Source organism: Equus caballus, chromosome 5 (genome assembly GCF_041296265.1).
Source record: "Equus caballus isolate H_3958 breed thoroughbred chromosome 5, TB-T2T, whole genome shotgun sequence".
NCBI classification, from domain to species: Eukaryota; Metazoa; Chordata; class Mammalia; order Perissodactyla; family Equidae; genus Equus; species Equus caballus.
Genome location: NC_091688.1, coordinates 99,563,761 through 99,578,466, shown reverse-complemented (window position 1 = coordinate 99,578,466; position 14,706 = coordinate 99,563,761). Strand labels below are relative to the sequence as shown.

The 14,706-nt window shown below is 37.1% G+C and overlaps 1 protein-coding gene across 3 annotated transcripts in view; it reads right to left on the bottom strand.

Annotated features, from left to right (window-relative positions):
* DNAI4 (dynein axonemal intermediate chain 4) overlaps positions 1–14,706 on the bottom strand; it is an 86,996-nt gene continuing 72,290 nt past the window's right edge. For 2 of the 3 annotated variants that reach the window (XM_023641911.2, XM_070268872.1), the window contains exons 10-17: positions 13,400–13,486; positions 11,971–12,122; positions 10,063–10,220; positions 9,644–9,765; positions 5,745–5,843; positions 4,880–5,106; positions 2,745–2,901; positions 1–222 (exon numbers count right to left, since the gene is read on the bottom strand). In XM_023641911.2, coding sequence (XP_023497679.1) covers positions 172–222; positions 2,745–2,901; positions 4,880–5,106; positions 5,745–5,843; positions 9,644–9,765; positions 10,063–10,220; positions 11,971–12,122; positions 13,400–13,486 — 1,053 coding nt within the window. In that variant the 3' untranslated portion in view covers positions 1–171. Of the gene's footprint in view, positions 223–2,744; positions 2,902–4,879; positions 5,107–5,744; positions 5,844–9,643; positions 9,766–10,062; positions 10,239–11,970; positions 12,123–13,399; positions 13,487–14,706 lie in introns of all 3 variants that reach the window. The other variant, XM_070268871.1, reaches the window with a different exon arrangement.

Below are 14,706 nucleotides of genomic sequence, written 5' to 3'. Positions count from 1 at the left end.
TATCTCTGAAGTAAAAGTTTATTAACTTTATATTAAATTTAAATGGAAGTTATATATCAAATATTGTTTTCTAAAATAAAAACCCCAGCTTACTGCAAATTGGACTATGAATGTTAAACACTGTTCCTTTTTCTTTAAACAACAACAACAAAAGATATGGGTAATGATGAATTATCCTGGTTGGTGTGACTTGGGTCCAAGCAAAGTATCTATTATGTCTCCCTGCAAAGAAAAAGCCACACAATTACAATGCAATAAAATACAAATTAAGAGTGACAGTAGTCTTTAAAACTCCATCTAAAAGCTATAAGTTAGTGATACACATATAAAGGGCATCCAATAAGATTGTAAAAAGGAAACAAACCAAGGTGAGTTTAAATAGCAACAGTTACTTCCTAGTATAAACCTGCTCTTTCCTATGAAAGAGTCTCTTAGTGAAGTTTCATAAACAATTTTATAAGGATTCAGCAAAGGGACAATGTTGACAGCTCCTGTTTAGCCTTAATGCCTAAAGCTCAGTTTTCTCATCTGTAAAATAACTTCATCTTAATGCTGTCTTAAGCTCTTTCCTGATCTAGGACTTGATTTAGACAGAGTAGAATGGCTGACCTTCTGTGTGGATTTTGTATCTCGTTATTAAATGAAGCGCAAGATGAAAGGGGTAAAATGATCATGTGTAAGAAGATGAAACCAAAGATGTGAGGTGAGTTTTCAAGAAAGATACAGTGAAAAGATGGAAATTGGAAGCAGAAGACTGGAGTTTTCTCTGTCACACAGTAAAGGTGATATTGAAAAAATCACTGACATCTGGGAATCTTAGTTTCCCTGAATGTCTAATGGAAAGAGTAACATCCACCTCTAACGATTGTTTGAAGAATTGAATGAGCTGACGTATGTGACAGTGGGTTATAAACTCTGAAGAGTGAGAAACACCTTGGGTAACATTGTGGAAGTCAGCTCCTGTCTTTCAGCCTCTGTGATACCCTCTCTGGCACTTCCCCATCCTTCAAGCCCTGATATACCAAATCATGTTGCCACCTTGCTTCTCAAACCCATCTCTCTAGAGTGCAGTCTCTTACTAGGGCAATTGTAACAGATCACTACTGTATTTGTTCACTGTTGTATTCTGAGGGCCTAAAACAGATCCTGTCACATAGCGCATACTAGTAAATATTTGTTGAATGAATGAATAGTCTATTGTTTCTGCTTTCAGTGTCTCTCAGCATTAATTTATTACATGTATTACAGATTTATGTTTCTAAAACCCCATTTTGAAGACTTCACTTATCTTTTTATTTATCCTCTAATTTGAAAAAAAAAAGTAAACACCTAAAGCACAGAGAAAAGGATGGCAAACAGTTGTATACTGAAACATAAGAGTAGAAATAGCATCCAGCAGTGATTCTCTACAGGCTGCCGCCAGAAGGGGAGTTGCTTTGCGCGATGCCCCACTGAAACTGGCTTCTGCCAAGTGCTAAAACTATAATTACGTTCAGTGCAAGAGTTAGACCCCAGCAACCAGCACTCATTGTGCCAGGAGAGGAGCTGGTGCTCAACAAACAATAAATGCCAAAGCGGTGGTAAATCCTGTCAACAGCTAGCTACATCACAAAGTTGTCAGTGCAAGGCTTGAGCCCCAGGCCCCTGTTCATGTCAGGCATCAGGCTGACATTACTCCTAACAACAAACCCTGAGTTGGTAGGACAGGGCTGGAGCCAGTGTTCTGCCATGTCATATCACAATAATATTCTGGTCCTTGATCACTTCAGGGAGGGGCCAGAGATTCAGAAATCATGTCACTTAAACCTCCACAGTCTAAAGACCAAAGTCCTTCTGCTGTGCAAGGCCACAGAGGGTTATGGGCAATGCAGAAACGAGGGGGTGTCATGTTCCTAAAACGGCTGTTGAGCATTTCTTCATGGGTTATTTGCCAAATTACCCTTAAAATAGCAATTTAAACATAAGAAACAGAAAAAAATTGAAAAGCTATCTCAAAAATAAGAAGCATCTATGATACTGATTTTCTTGTTAAAGTTTTATGACAGAGCTTTGATATTTGAAGATCAGAGTAAGGGAATAGGATCACGCTAAACCAACAGAAACAAATGCCTATTTCAGGAACATTGGAAAATATCTAAGAATATTATTATTTCCTACAAAAGTCTTTGAGTATTTGCAGGAAACTTCTTCAGCTATATTCAACAGCTATTAAGTTCCATATACTAGGCACAATTTTAAGTTCTCCCATATAACATTTATGATTATTATACTCAACAACATTATTATTCTCATTTTACAGATAAAGAACGTGAGGCTCATGGCCGGCCCAGTGGCACAGTGGTTAAGTGCGCACATTCCGTTTTGGTGGCCCGGGGTTCGCCAGTTCATATCCCAGGTGTGGAACTATGCATGGCTTGTCAAGCCATTCTGTGGTAGGCATCCCATGTATAAAGTAGAGGAAGATGGGCACAGATGTTAGCTCAGGGCCAGTCTTCCTCAGCAAAAAGAGGAGGACTGGCAGAAGATGTTAGCTCAGGGCTAATCTTCCTCAAAAAAAAAAAATATGAAGCTCAAAGAAAATAAGATTAGTAGGTACCATACCCAGGAGGTGGCAACTCTGGGAACTTATGTTCTTTCTACTGCACCACACTTAAAGTAGTTAAGAAATCTAAATCCCTTGCATGACACAAAATTACAACTGAATAAAATCATGAAACGACATAAAATTTGGCCTGTTGTCTTACCCGACCAGAATCCAAAGCAGTAGGCATATTTCTTAGTTCATACACAGCAACCTGTCCATCACTGTCTCCCACTAGAAGGCAATCTGTTTGTTTGGCAAATAGAACAGTTGTGAACTTGATTCCAGGATTAGCAACATTCACAATCAGAGGGTCCAAACTGTAACGAAATATTTTATTTGTAAATTCAGTTGTTGTTAACATGTTCTTTTTATATACAGACTACGAAAAGTCTGAGATATTTTTTGTGATTTCATGTAACAAAAAACCCCCCAAACCTTCTTTGTTTCCAAAATCAAAATAAGTGCTTATCACTCCTTATTCAATCAAAATTTTCATTTCTTCAATGAATTAACCTCAACTAGATAAATTAAAGCAATTAATTAAAGCAATTCACAATTAAGGCATGAACTCCTAAGTTTCAACTCCTCTGATGGTTAAGTCTGTGTATTAACTTGCGCAGGCTATGGTACCCAGCTATCTGGTCAAACGCCAGTCTATGTGTTGCTGTAAAGGTATTTTTTTAAGATGTGATTAACACTTAAATCAGTAGAATCTGAATAAAGCAGATTACCCTCCGTAATGTGGGTAGGTCTCATCCAATTTGTTGAAGGCCTTGAAAGAAAAGACTGAGTTCCCTGAAGTGGAATAGAATAGGGCCTCCAGATCACCTTCCGACTTGAGACTGCAACACGGACCCTGAGGGAAAGCTGAGCTCGCCAGCCTGCCCTGCAGACTTGGGACTCGCCAGACCCCACAGTCACGTGAGAAAATTCCTTAAAATACATCTCTTTCTATCTCTTAATTGGTTCTGTTTCTCTGGAGAATTCTGACTAGTACAACTCCTAAGTAATAAATGTCTTTTAACAGAAGGATGTTTTGATCCAAATGAATCTCTAGAATGTAAAAAACTATTTTGAACAAGAACTTTTCCTGCTCATGGTCATCCGAAGCAATCTACCGATGCCCTTAAAAAACAACAGACGCGGTGACTTGCATACTTCTTCTGAAGAAATGTCCTGAGAGCCCACAGTTTTACCAGAAAAATTAAAATCACAAGTGGGATCATTTAAGTAGCCTCTTCATATGTTAGTTATCTCATACTCAAAAATAAATTGCTTTGTGACGTAATCCTTAATTTTTGGTTCAAACTGTTTTCTAGAACAAGCCATGACAAAATTTTAACTTACTAAATTATTAAATTCTAGGAAAAAATTTTGCCATTAAGAATAAATCCACTGGGGCCGGCCCCGTGGCTGAGTGGTTAAGCTCCGCTTCGGCGGCCCGGGGTTTTGCTGGTTCGGGTCCTGGCGTGGACATGGCACCGCTCGTCAGGCCATGATGAGGCAGCGTCCCACACAGCACAACCAGAGGCACTCACAACTAGAATACACAACTATATACTGGGGGCTTGGGGAGAAGAAAAAAAGAAGATTGGCAACAACTGTTGTTAGCTGAGGTGCCAATCTTTAAAAAAGAAAAGAAGAAACCCATCAAATTTTACCTCATTTATTTTAAACAAGAAGGTATTTCCCTACTTCTTCTGCTAATAACTAGCATAAAGATCTACCATATTTTCCAGTTGAAGAAGTAGAATCATTAAACACTTTACTTCAGTATTGTATAAACTTCCATATTAAAAAGGACAGGTGGGTCTGGATGACACTCTAAGAACTTTGGTGTAATATCTTAAATCAAAAATTTTAACTAAATGCGTGCCCCTTGAAATATGTCTTGAAACGAGGTAAGAGAATAAATAAATACTGTAAAAAGTAATTATTTTGTTCCTTTTCTTATCATATTGTAGAAAATCTTTAGTTAAGAACAGTTAGCTGCCCCTCCACACTCTTCTACAGACCAGGCAATGAGAGAGAATTCAAGGGAGTCACGACATCCCACACCAGCTTGGGAAAGTTTGAGGAGACCAGTGAGGTAACCTATTTTCATTCGAATATTTTTAAAACCATATATGGTATAAGTTAACATTAATATAGCATCCTGGCATATGAATAAAGGGCTCTCACAGTATAAACTAATACTTCTTTTAAAGTAACTACAGTTCTCTCTAACCCATGTCCAAACTATCAAGTGGAACTGCTTCTAGTAGAAATATCCCCAAGAAAATTATTAACACTTACGTGCTGATGTAGAGGTCCCAAATCTCCACTCTGCTCTCGTTTGCAGCTGCAAATATATAGGATGATTTCGGAGACCAGGCAACATCATAAACAACATAAGTAGTTGGATAAAAACTCAAAAATGGCTTGAGAGTCTCCTGTTGCCATATAGCAACACCCCAGTCTGCAGAGCAGCTTAAGAACACGTCATGACAAAACGGGTTCCATGCTATTCTATACACTGGACCCTGGAATTGGAAAAATAAATTAAAATACATAGGCAAATAGTACTTAACATCTTATAAACTTGACTAACGAATAAAAATGCTAAGATTTCTAGAAGACTTACGCACCACGTATGATTGTGTGGGTATTATTTTAGCCGAGAATAAGTTCATAAATTGAATCTGCCCTAAATTATGCCATATAGGAACATAAGAATATAGTTGCTACAATACTCACTAAATATTATACATATTATACTCATTTACTTTAAAAAATATAAGGAGTATTAAGAAAAAAACAGAAATGAGGAGAAAATGAAGAAAACTTAGACGGAACAATCATAAAAGATATCGAGAATAGGTATACGCCAGAGATAACTTTACTTTGGGGTCAGCATGTTATTGTAACCAAATTCTTTTAGAAACAAATAAAAATTGTGATTTCTGTAACTTGCAAGAAGAAATCAAGGATAACAAGAAGCCAAATAAAATGGCCCACACACTACTGGTGGTTTATACACAAGAAAGCACTTAATTCAACTTAGTATTTTTAACTCTGAAGTGGTAAATTTATTACATGTTAAAAATACTTTGCATGATGGTACTACTTTTTCAGAAATATTACAAGATAAGATTTCCATACCTACTATAATTAAACTAACCTTATGTCCTCTGTAGGTATCCAGGTATTGTTCGTTATACGAACAAGAACATTTGTGAATATGACCTTCTTCAGTGCCAGCCAAATAAATATTTGTGTCCTATAACACAAAAAATAAAAATACATATATTAGGGGCTGGCTCCGTGGCCGAGTGGTTAAGTTCACGCACTCCGCTGCAGGGGCCCAGAGTTCAGATCCTGGGCGCGGACATGGCACCGCTTGTCAGGCCACGTTGAGGCGGCGTCCCACATCCCACAACTAGAAGGACCTGCAACTAAGATATACAGCTGTGTACAGGGGGGGTTTGGGGAGATAAAGCAGAAAAAAAAAAAAGATTGGCAACAGTTGTTAGCCCAGGTGACAATCTTAAAAAAAAAATGCATATATTAATAAAGGTGCTAAATAGATTAGAGCATTCCACATCTGTTAAAATCAATTCAAGAACCAAAACTAGAAATATTATCTTGAAGATAGCTGTCTGCGGTCTTTTCCTTTCTATCACGATTTGACAGTAATTAAACTACCTGAAGGGCTACTGTGCAAATAAATTACAGATTTGTTCTTTACTGGAATAGAGGGTAGAACTTAGTGTCCTGTCTAGAAATTACACGGACAAACATTGGCTTAAAAAGAGGAAGAAACTTGCTAGCATTTAGAACTACCTGACAATGCAACTGGCAGTGCAGGGAAACGTAAGTGTTCTTTCATCAGAACAAAGAGAAGACGGATGAGTTAACATAGCTATTTATGTATATAGTGCTGAAGAAACGATTCTTGGTTGGAATGAGAGATTGAACTGGACGGGGTCTCAGACATCTTTAACTTTAAATGTATGTTCTAAATAGGGATTTTAAATGTATTTCCCGTGGTGAAGTGATAGTCAAAAAGTCTGAAGTCAGTGCTCTGTGCCCTGGCTCTGTAGAGTCAGCACCACCCGGGAGAGTCTTAGAGCTGGGAGTCTCAGGCCCTACCCCAGACCTACTGGACTGGAATCTCCGTTTGAACAAGATTCCCAGTTAATTTACATGTACATTAAAACTTGAGACACACTGCTCTAGTGTATACCAGAACTTAAGAACACAACTACTAGATCATGGGGTATATGCAGTTTTAAATTACACCATGAAGTACGATTTTTTTCATGAAGCACTATTACAATTTGCATTCGGCAGTAAAAAAAAAAATCCCTTTGACTCACATTCTCTTCAACAGTTGGTTCCATCAGAAACCTTAAATTTTTCCATTCTATTAGGGGTAAAATTATACCTAATGGTTTTAAGTCCCATTTATGTGAATATTAACAAGGTTGAGCGCATTTTTATTTTTATTGGCCTTTTGTGTTTCCCCTTCTGTTCATGCCTCTTGACTATTTTACTAGTAATCTGTCTTTACATGTTCATTTGTGTAAAGTTATTTATATACTCTATTACATATGCTTTGTCTATTACATATGTTGCAGATATTTTCTCCCAGTGTATGGCTTATCTTTTTACTTTCTTTGGTGTCTTTTGGTAAACAGAATTTTATGTAGCTGGTACTATAATTTTTTTATATAGTTAGCATTTTTTTGTGCTTTATTTAAGAAATTTTTCCTACTTTGAGGTCATGGAGATATTCTCCTACCTATTCTTCTAAAAGTTTTTTTGTATATGACAGAGTAAGGATCTAATTTCATTTTTTTATATGGATAATGATGATCCCAACACCATTTATGAGCAGGTTACCTTTCTCTAGAGATCTTCAAGGTCACTGTCTAAAGTTGGGTTCCTCAGTATATAAACTCTGAGACTCTGAGATTTTCAAGCAAGACGTTTATTGGGGAGTTCTCTCAGGAACAAGCTCTTTGAGAGAAACAAGAATGGACAGAGATTTAAGCTGAACTATGATGCAGTTGCAACAGAGGGCTCAGCCCATCCTGCAAGAAGCTCTGAAGGTGAGCTAGCCCTTCAAAGTCCTGCCTCCAGGCAAGGAGGCCAGACGTGTTACATACACCTCAAAGACATTACAAGAAAAGAAACCTATAGACCAATACTCCTTACAAAGATGCAAAAATTCTAAACAAAATTTTCGTATGTCAAATCCAACAGTATATTAAAAGGGTGAATCACGATAAAGTGGAGTTTATTCCAGGAACAAACATTAAGAAATCAATCAATGTAATTCACCACATTAACAAACTTAAAAAGAAAAACTATATAATCATCTCAATAGATGTAGAAAAAGTATTTGACAAAAACCCAACATCCATTCCTGATAAAAATTCTCAGCAAATAATAATGTAATGAGACCACCTCAACCTGATTAATTGCATCTACAAAAAACCTCAGCTTACATCATACTTAATAGTAAAAGACTGAATGCTTTCTCAGGAAAAGATCAGGAACAAGATAGGGATGTCTATTTTCACCACTTTTATTCATTGTGCTGGAGGTTCTAATCAGCACAATTAGTCAAGAAAAAGAAATAAAATGTAACCAGATTAGAGAGGAAGAAGGAAAACTCTTTACTTAGAGATTACATTATCTTGAATTTCTTATACCAAGCACATTTCTAGGATACCAGACTAGGGTTTCTCAACCCAGCACTACTGATATTTTGGACCAGCTAATTCTTTGTCTAGGGGGAGAGGGAGGGTGGTGGTTGTCTTGTGCATTGTAGGAGGTTTAGCAGCATCCCTGGCCTCTGCCCACTACATGCCAACAGCACTCCTTCACATGTTGCACCTCCTACAGCTGCAACAATCAAATATATCTTAAGACTTTGTGAAACATCCCCTGGTGGGAAAATACTCATACCCTGCCTGTCCACATTAAGAAACACTGTTCCTGGGGCTGGCCTGGTGGCGCAGCAGTTAAGTGTGCACGTTCTGCTTTGGTGGCCCCGGGTTCGCCAGTTCAGATCCCGGGTGCAGACATGGCACCACCTGGCAAAGCCATGCTGTGGTAGGCATCCCACATATAAAGTAGAGGAAGATGGGCACAGATGTTAGCACAGGGCCAGTCTTCCTCAGCAAAAAGAGGAGGCTTGGCAGCAGATTTTAGCTCAGGGCTAATCTTCCTCAAAAGAAAAAAAGAAAGAAAGAAACATTGTTCCAGAGTCAAGGTGAAAATTGCATTACAGGAATCTGAGAATGAAGGCAGTTAGAACATGACTGTAGCAGTAAAAATGAAACATAATAACAGCCTGAACTACATTAGCAGGAGTAAGCTCCGCCTGGAATGAGTGGGACGGTAAGACCTAAATATCATTTGGATGATAGGGTAGAACAGAGCAGGAGCTCAAGTTCTGGCTTGTGTGATTAGGTGGATGACGGTGTCACTAAAGAGATGACCATATTACATATTATGTATAACAGGAAACATATAGGATATATTTTCTTAGAAGTCTGTCACAGTGGCTGAATTTTCTGTTTCCAAAGAACCTCCAGATGAAAAGAATTAGGAAAAGTAGAACTTCATTAACCGTGCCTTGATTTGATTCTGGTCTTGAGAGGCATGAACTTAAGTGGCTTTCCTGATCCCAGAATCATGAGTCAGCACTCACCCTGAAATACAGGGGACTGGATCCTAGACCTGATTTCTGTCAGGGTGACATAGCAGCAGAGCACCCAGGAAGGGCAAGGAGGGGCACTCAAGTCAAGCACACAGCTGTAAAGAGAATCTTTCCACAGTTCCTTAGAAATACAGACCTTTCCTCTAGAAAGCAGATAAAGCCACGGTACACCACTGGAATGTGCCATTCCACCTTGGTTTGGCAGCTGTATCTGTCCTTCTTTTTCTTGTTACTTAAGGCACAATATTTATTAACATGCTAACCTTTTGTCTGCTTTATATCTTAAAATACTTCAATTATTGGAAGTTGCTATATGCAATAGTAAATAACGGATTGAAATAATTTACCTTGGGGTGAAAAGCAAAGCACATTCCAGGAGCCTGTCGAGATATCAAAGCTTCACCTTTCTTTTCTTTTTCCCCTCCTTTTTTGTTGCTGCTGGCAGCAGTTCGCTTCAAACGCATCAAATCTTTATTTAAAGAAAAATTACATATCTTATTTACCACAGGAAAAAGTATTATAGTATAATGTGTGCCCCTTCTGCAAACAAGATTATGATTTCTGGATCTTTTGCATGTGATTAGGTTAAAATTAGCAAATACCAGAACTAGATGCTTAGAAAAACAACTACTGAGCCCAGCTTTTTTTCTTATTTAGCCAAACTAAAATTTGTCTCCGCTTACACATAGTTCACTAGGAATTTTTAATTTAGCACATAACAAAAGGAAGATAATTTGATATACAGAGAGAGATAGATTTTTTTTACCATGACAGTCCAGTCCTTTCCGTATAACCCATTTGGAGATTCTTCCATCCGCTGATATAGAAACTAGTATTTCTCTTTTATCGTCACCTGTTGTGCCTCGATCTTGCTCTATCCACTGTAGCTGCCATACAGGTCCCAAATGCTTCTGAGGGGATTCACTAAATAAGGGAAAAGCACTAAATATAAAAGCATTATGATAATTTTTTTAAAGACGGAGTATAAGTGACAAGGACAGTATCCTAGAGCACCATGACCTACTTATAGAATGATGCTTTTATTGTTCAAAACTGGACTTTTCTTTAAATAGTTTGAAAAACATGAAAAAAATAATCACTTTGCCACCTAATAGGCCCTGCTGTTTTTCTCATTTCTTACAAAAGGAAAATTCCCCTGCCTTTAATTCCATTAGCTGTCATAACAGGAATACAAGAGCAAATGTTTTCTTTCTTTCGAGAATCTACTTCTCTTACACTGTTCACTTACTTTTTCCTAGTTAAGTTGTGTAAATTTAGTTTATTTAGACACAATGAGTATAAGTATCTTCAGCTCTATAAGGATTTTTCCCCTTAGCTTCAATGAAAAAGTTGTTTAAGCCTTGTTCAAGTAAACAATTAACTCACCCTTCCTCCTATATTTCAGGACTGCCCACTGGCTTGATTCTCTCTATGGCTGAGATTTAATTTTTTTTGAAGAATTAAACCCCCTCTCAGATTACTGACATTTCCTGTCAGACTAATCGGTTGCTCTGTCGTGGTACTGACTCCCTTGATTATTTTATGCAAACCTCCAAAGCAATAGTTCTGAATCTCCTAAAGTCATAGATATCTTTGATTATTTGGTAAAAGTTACGGACCTTTTTCCTGGAAACAAGCACAAAAGCCCACGCTTGAAAACTATACAAATAATTTCAAAGCTAAGCTTAAGAACCCCTGCTTCAATGCCTATTTCCAGTTCTAGCTAAGTTTGTTCAAACACTAATATAAATATACCACCTCATTTTTCTCCAGTGGTATCTTGTCTATTACCAAAAAAAATCTAACATATTCAATATCTTTCACCTTTAACTTTTTTATTTCTCAGTATGACTCATTCATTTATTCATTCTTAATCAAACACTTACTGTAATCCTGTTACATGTCTGATATGATGTAATATACTGAGATACAAAGGTAAGTAAGACTTAATTTTTGACCTCAAGGAGCTTACAGCTTCCTCAGGAAGATAAATATGCAAACGATTTATATACAGCATGATAAGTGCTATGATAAAGGTTGTTGTAGGATGCACAAAAGAAAGGGATGGGAAGGTTTCCTGGAGGAGGTAGGAAATAAAGGGCAAAAACTCTAAGTTATAAGACTAATAAGTTCTCGAGATCTAATGTACAGCATGGTGATTATAGCTAATTACTGTATTGTATACTTGAAATTTGCTAAGAAAGTAGATCTTAAGTATTCTCACTACCAAAAAAAAAATGTAACTGTGAGGTGATGGGTGTGTTAACTGATTTGATTGTGGTAATCATTTCACAGTGTATACATATATTAAATCATCACATTGTACATCTGTAAACAATCACATTGTATAATCTTAATATATACAATTTTTATTCATCGATTATAGCTCAACAAAGCTGGGGAAAAATTTTAAAATTTTTTTAAAAAAGAATAAGCATAAACTGTGAAGACAAAGGAAGTTTGTTGGTGAGGTATGCAGAGATGAAGGAGATATTAGGACAGAGCATTTCAGCTGGAGAGATGACATGAGGAATTATTAAATGTTTGAAAAATAATGGTATCACACTCAATAACAACATAAAAATTCATTCAAAGCTAAATAACATTAGACTAAATTTGTACTTCTCCCTAAAAAAGTACATCTTATATCTTGATCTGATTCTGGGGTTCTCACCTGCTATCCAGAACTGGAACGTTGCTGTTGCTCTGCACGTTATAAATTGCAATGGTGCCATTGTGATAGCCAACTGCTAAAAGGTTGGGTGATCCAATTGAAAAATCCACAGCAGTGACTCCATATGGACTCTGATAAATACGTTCTGGCCACTGAACAAAAACATAATTAAATTACATGTTAAACTTGGCTTTCTAGACCACAGAAAGGAAGGGTATGGCGGTGGCTGAAGACTAGTCTGCTGGCGGTAGGGACGTGAGAAGAGTCCATCCACATTCCGTTAGGCCTCTCTCGCTAACTTCCAGTATAGAGGAGAACAAAACCTCGATTAGTCACTTCCTTTACTTTGACGGATCCTCAGAGCTCAACAGTTTTAAAAACTACAGCAGGGGCTTCTACAGTAATTATCACATTTTGGTAATCTTTCAACAGGATTTGTGTGATCATCATAAGTCTACCTTCTTAAAGAAACAAACGATAGGCTCCAAATAAATTATCCAACATTTAGTCCTGCCTTCCAGTGTCTGTTTCAGATCCTTGGATTATCTAGTCATTTTAAACAATGGATGGAAGCTCTGAAACTCTCTGAGCTGCTCTTTTCTCCAACTCTGTCAAGAGTTTTATTGTTTTGCTTTGTTTTGTTTTAACATCTAACCTAAATCTTTTCTTGTTTCTAACAACCTATGCGGAAAAGAAGACAAGGATGACATAGGATGATGGATCCTACATCAATCCTTCCACATGTTTAAAATTGCTTATTCCTTTCTTTTATGCTTAGAAATCCAGCTTCCTATAGACTGAGGCTATTTATAAAAACTCTAATCATTTTTATATGCTCTTCTCATCCTTTTCCAGTTTTCCACTTCACATTTCAGTTGTGAATTAAAACTAAACGTAGGCTGTAAAGTAGCAGATTGACTAGGGCTGTTTAGCAAAAAACATGACTGATTCTTACTCCTTCTCTTTGAAAAACTCATGGCAGTAAGATGGTCATATTAACCTATTAACCTATTTTATATCTTTTGAGGATAGTAGAAATCTATCTTACAATGTGATAAGGAGTTATTCATATATTAAGAAACAAGCCAGTATTTAATGAAACGTAATTTTCAAAGGATTTTCATTTGCGAATTCATTCTTCTTTATAATTAGCAGTGGTAACAATAATGGTTCAGCTCTGGATCATCAGATCTAACAGCACATAGTAGATGCTCAATAAACATTTATTGCGTGAATGTGTAAATGCATTTACTTTATCCTATATCAACAAGAACAAAGTTTAATTGTTATGAATTTAAAGCAAAGAAAATAAAGTCTTGCTTGATAAAATGTTCTTGACTTTGTTAAATTATCACATGCTACCATCTACTTTATGAGAATTATATTAACATTTAATTTAAAAAATGAGTCTTATTCTTATTTGGGTTACCGTAGGATTCTTTATTGACCAGCAGCAAGCCAATCCTCTTTTTTGCTCTTTAAATCCAAAGTGCCCATAGCCAACAACCAAAAGGTCCTGAAAAACACAAAAATACATTGAAAATAAGAAAGGATGGCATAAAAATATTGGCAAATGTATAAAGATGCATTTTAAAGAACCATGTTAAAAATAGTAATGACATTTCAATTGAGAGAAAAAAATACCAGTGTGTCATCTATTTTCACTCTATACCTTCATCTTCCTAAGCAAAATCATAATAATCACGTTTTCAGACTGAAGAATAAGTACCTAAAAAGAACCAATTGCTGACAAGTTCTTTTACATATTGAGATCATCTTCCAAGATTGTATTACTACATTATAGTGTCTTATGGGGTTTGGAGAAGGACCCAATCATTTCAAATGAAAAGTGAATGACCTTTAAGTTAAAGACAGTGCCATGGACTGAATTGTACCTCCTCCCCCAAAATTCATGTATTGAAGTCCTGATCCCCAATGAGATTATATTTGAAGACAGAGCTTTTAAGAGGTAATTCAGGTTAAATGAGGTCATAAGGGTGGGGTCCTAAGCCAATAGGACTGGTGGCCTTACAAAAAGAGGAAGAGACACCAGAGCTCTCTGTCTCCACCATGTGAGGACAGAGCAAGAAGGCAGCCGTCTGCAAGCCAGGAGGAGGGCCCTCCACAGGAACCCAAACAGCTGGCCCCTCGATCCCGGACTGCCCAGCCTCCGGAATTGTGGGAAAATAAACTTCTGTTGTTTAAGACACCCAGTATATGGTATTTTGTTATGGCAGCCTGAGCTGATTAATACAGCAGGTCAATTCAAGAAGTGCTTACATAAATACATATCAACAAAAATTTAATGATTGACCAAACCCAACCTCTTCTTTGTAATCAGAAGACCTTTATCAAAAATATATTATTGGGGCTAGCCCAGTGGCATAGTAGTTAAGTTCATGCGCTCTGCTTCGGTGGCACCGGTTCGAATCCCGAGTACTCACCTATGGAACACTCATCAAGTCACGCTGTGGCAGCATCCCACATACAAAATAGAGGAAGATTGCCACAGATGTTAGCTCAGCAACAATCTTCCTTAAGCAAAAAGAGGAAGATTGGCAAGAGATGTTAGCACAGGGCCAATCTTCCTCACCAAAAAGAAATATATATATATATATATATATAATTATATTTTCTTGCCACCACCCTACTTTTAAGCCAACATCATCTCTCCACAATTCTCTCTGCCTTAAAACACTCTTTACCACTGCCATTTTTACTCTGATATTGACAACT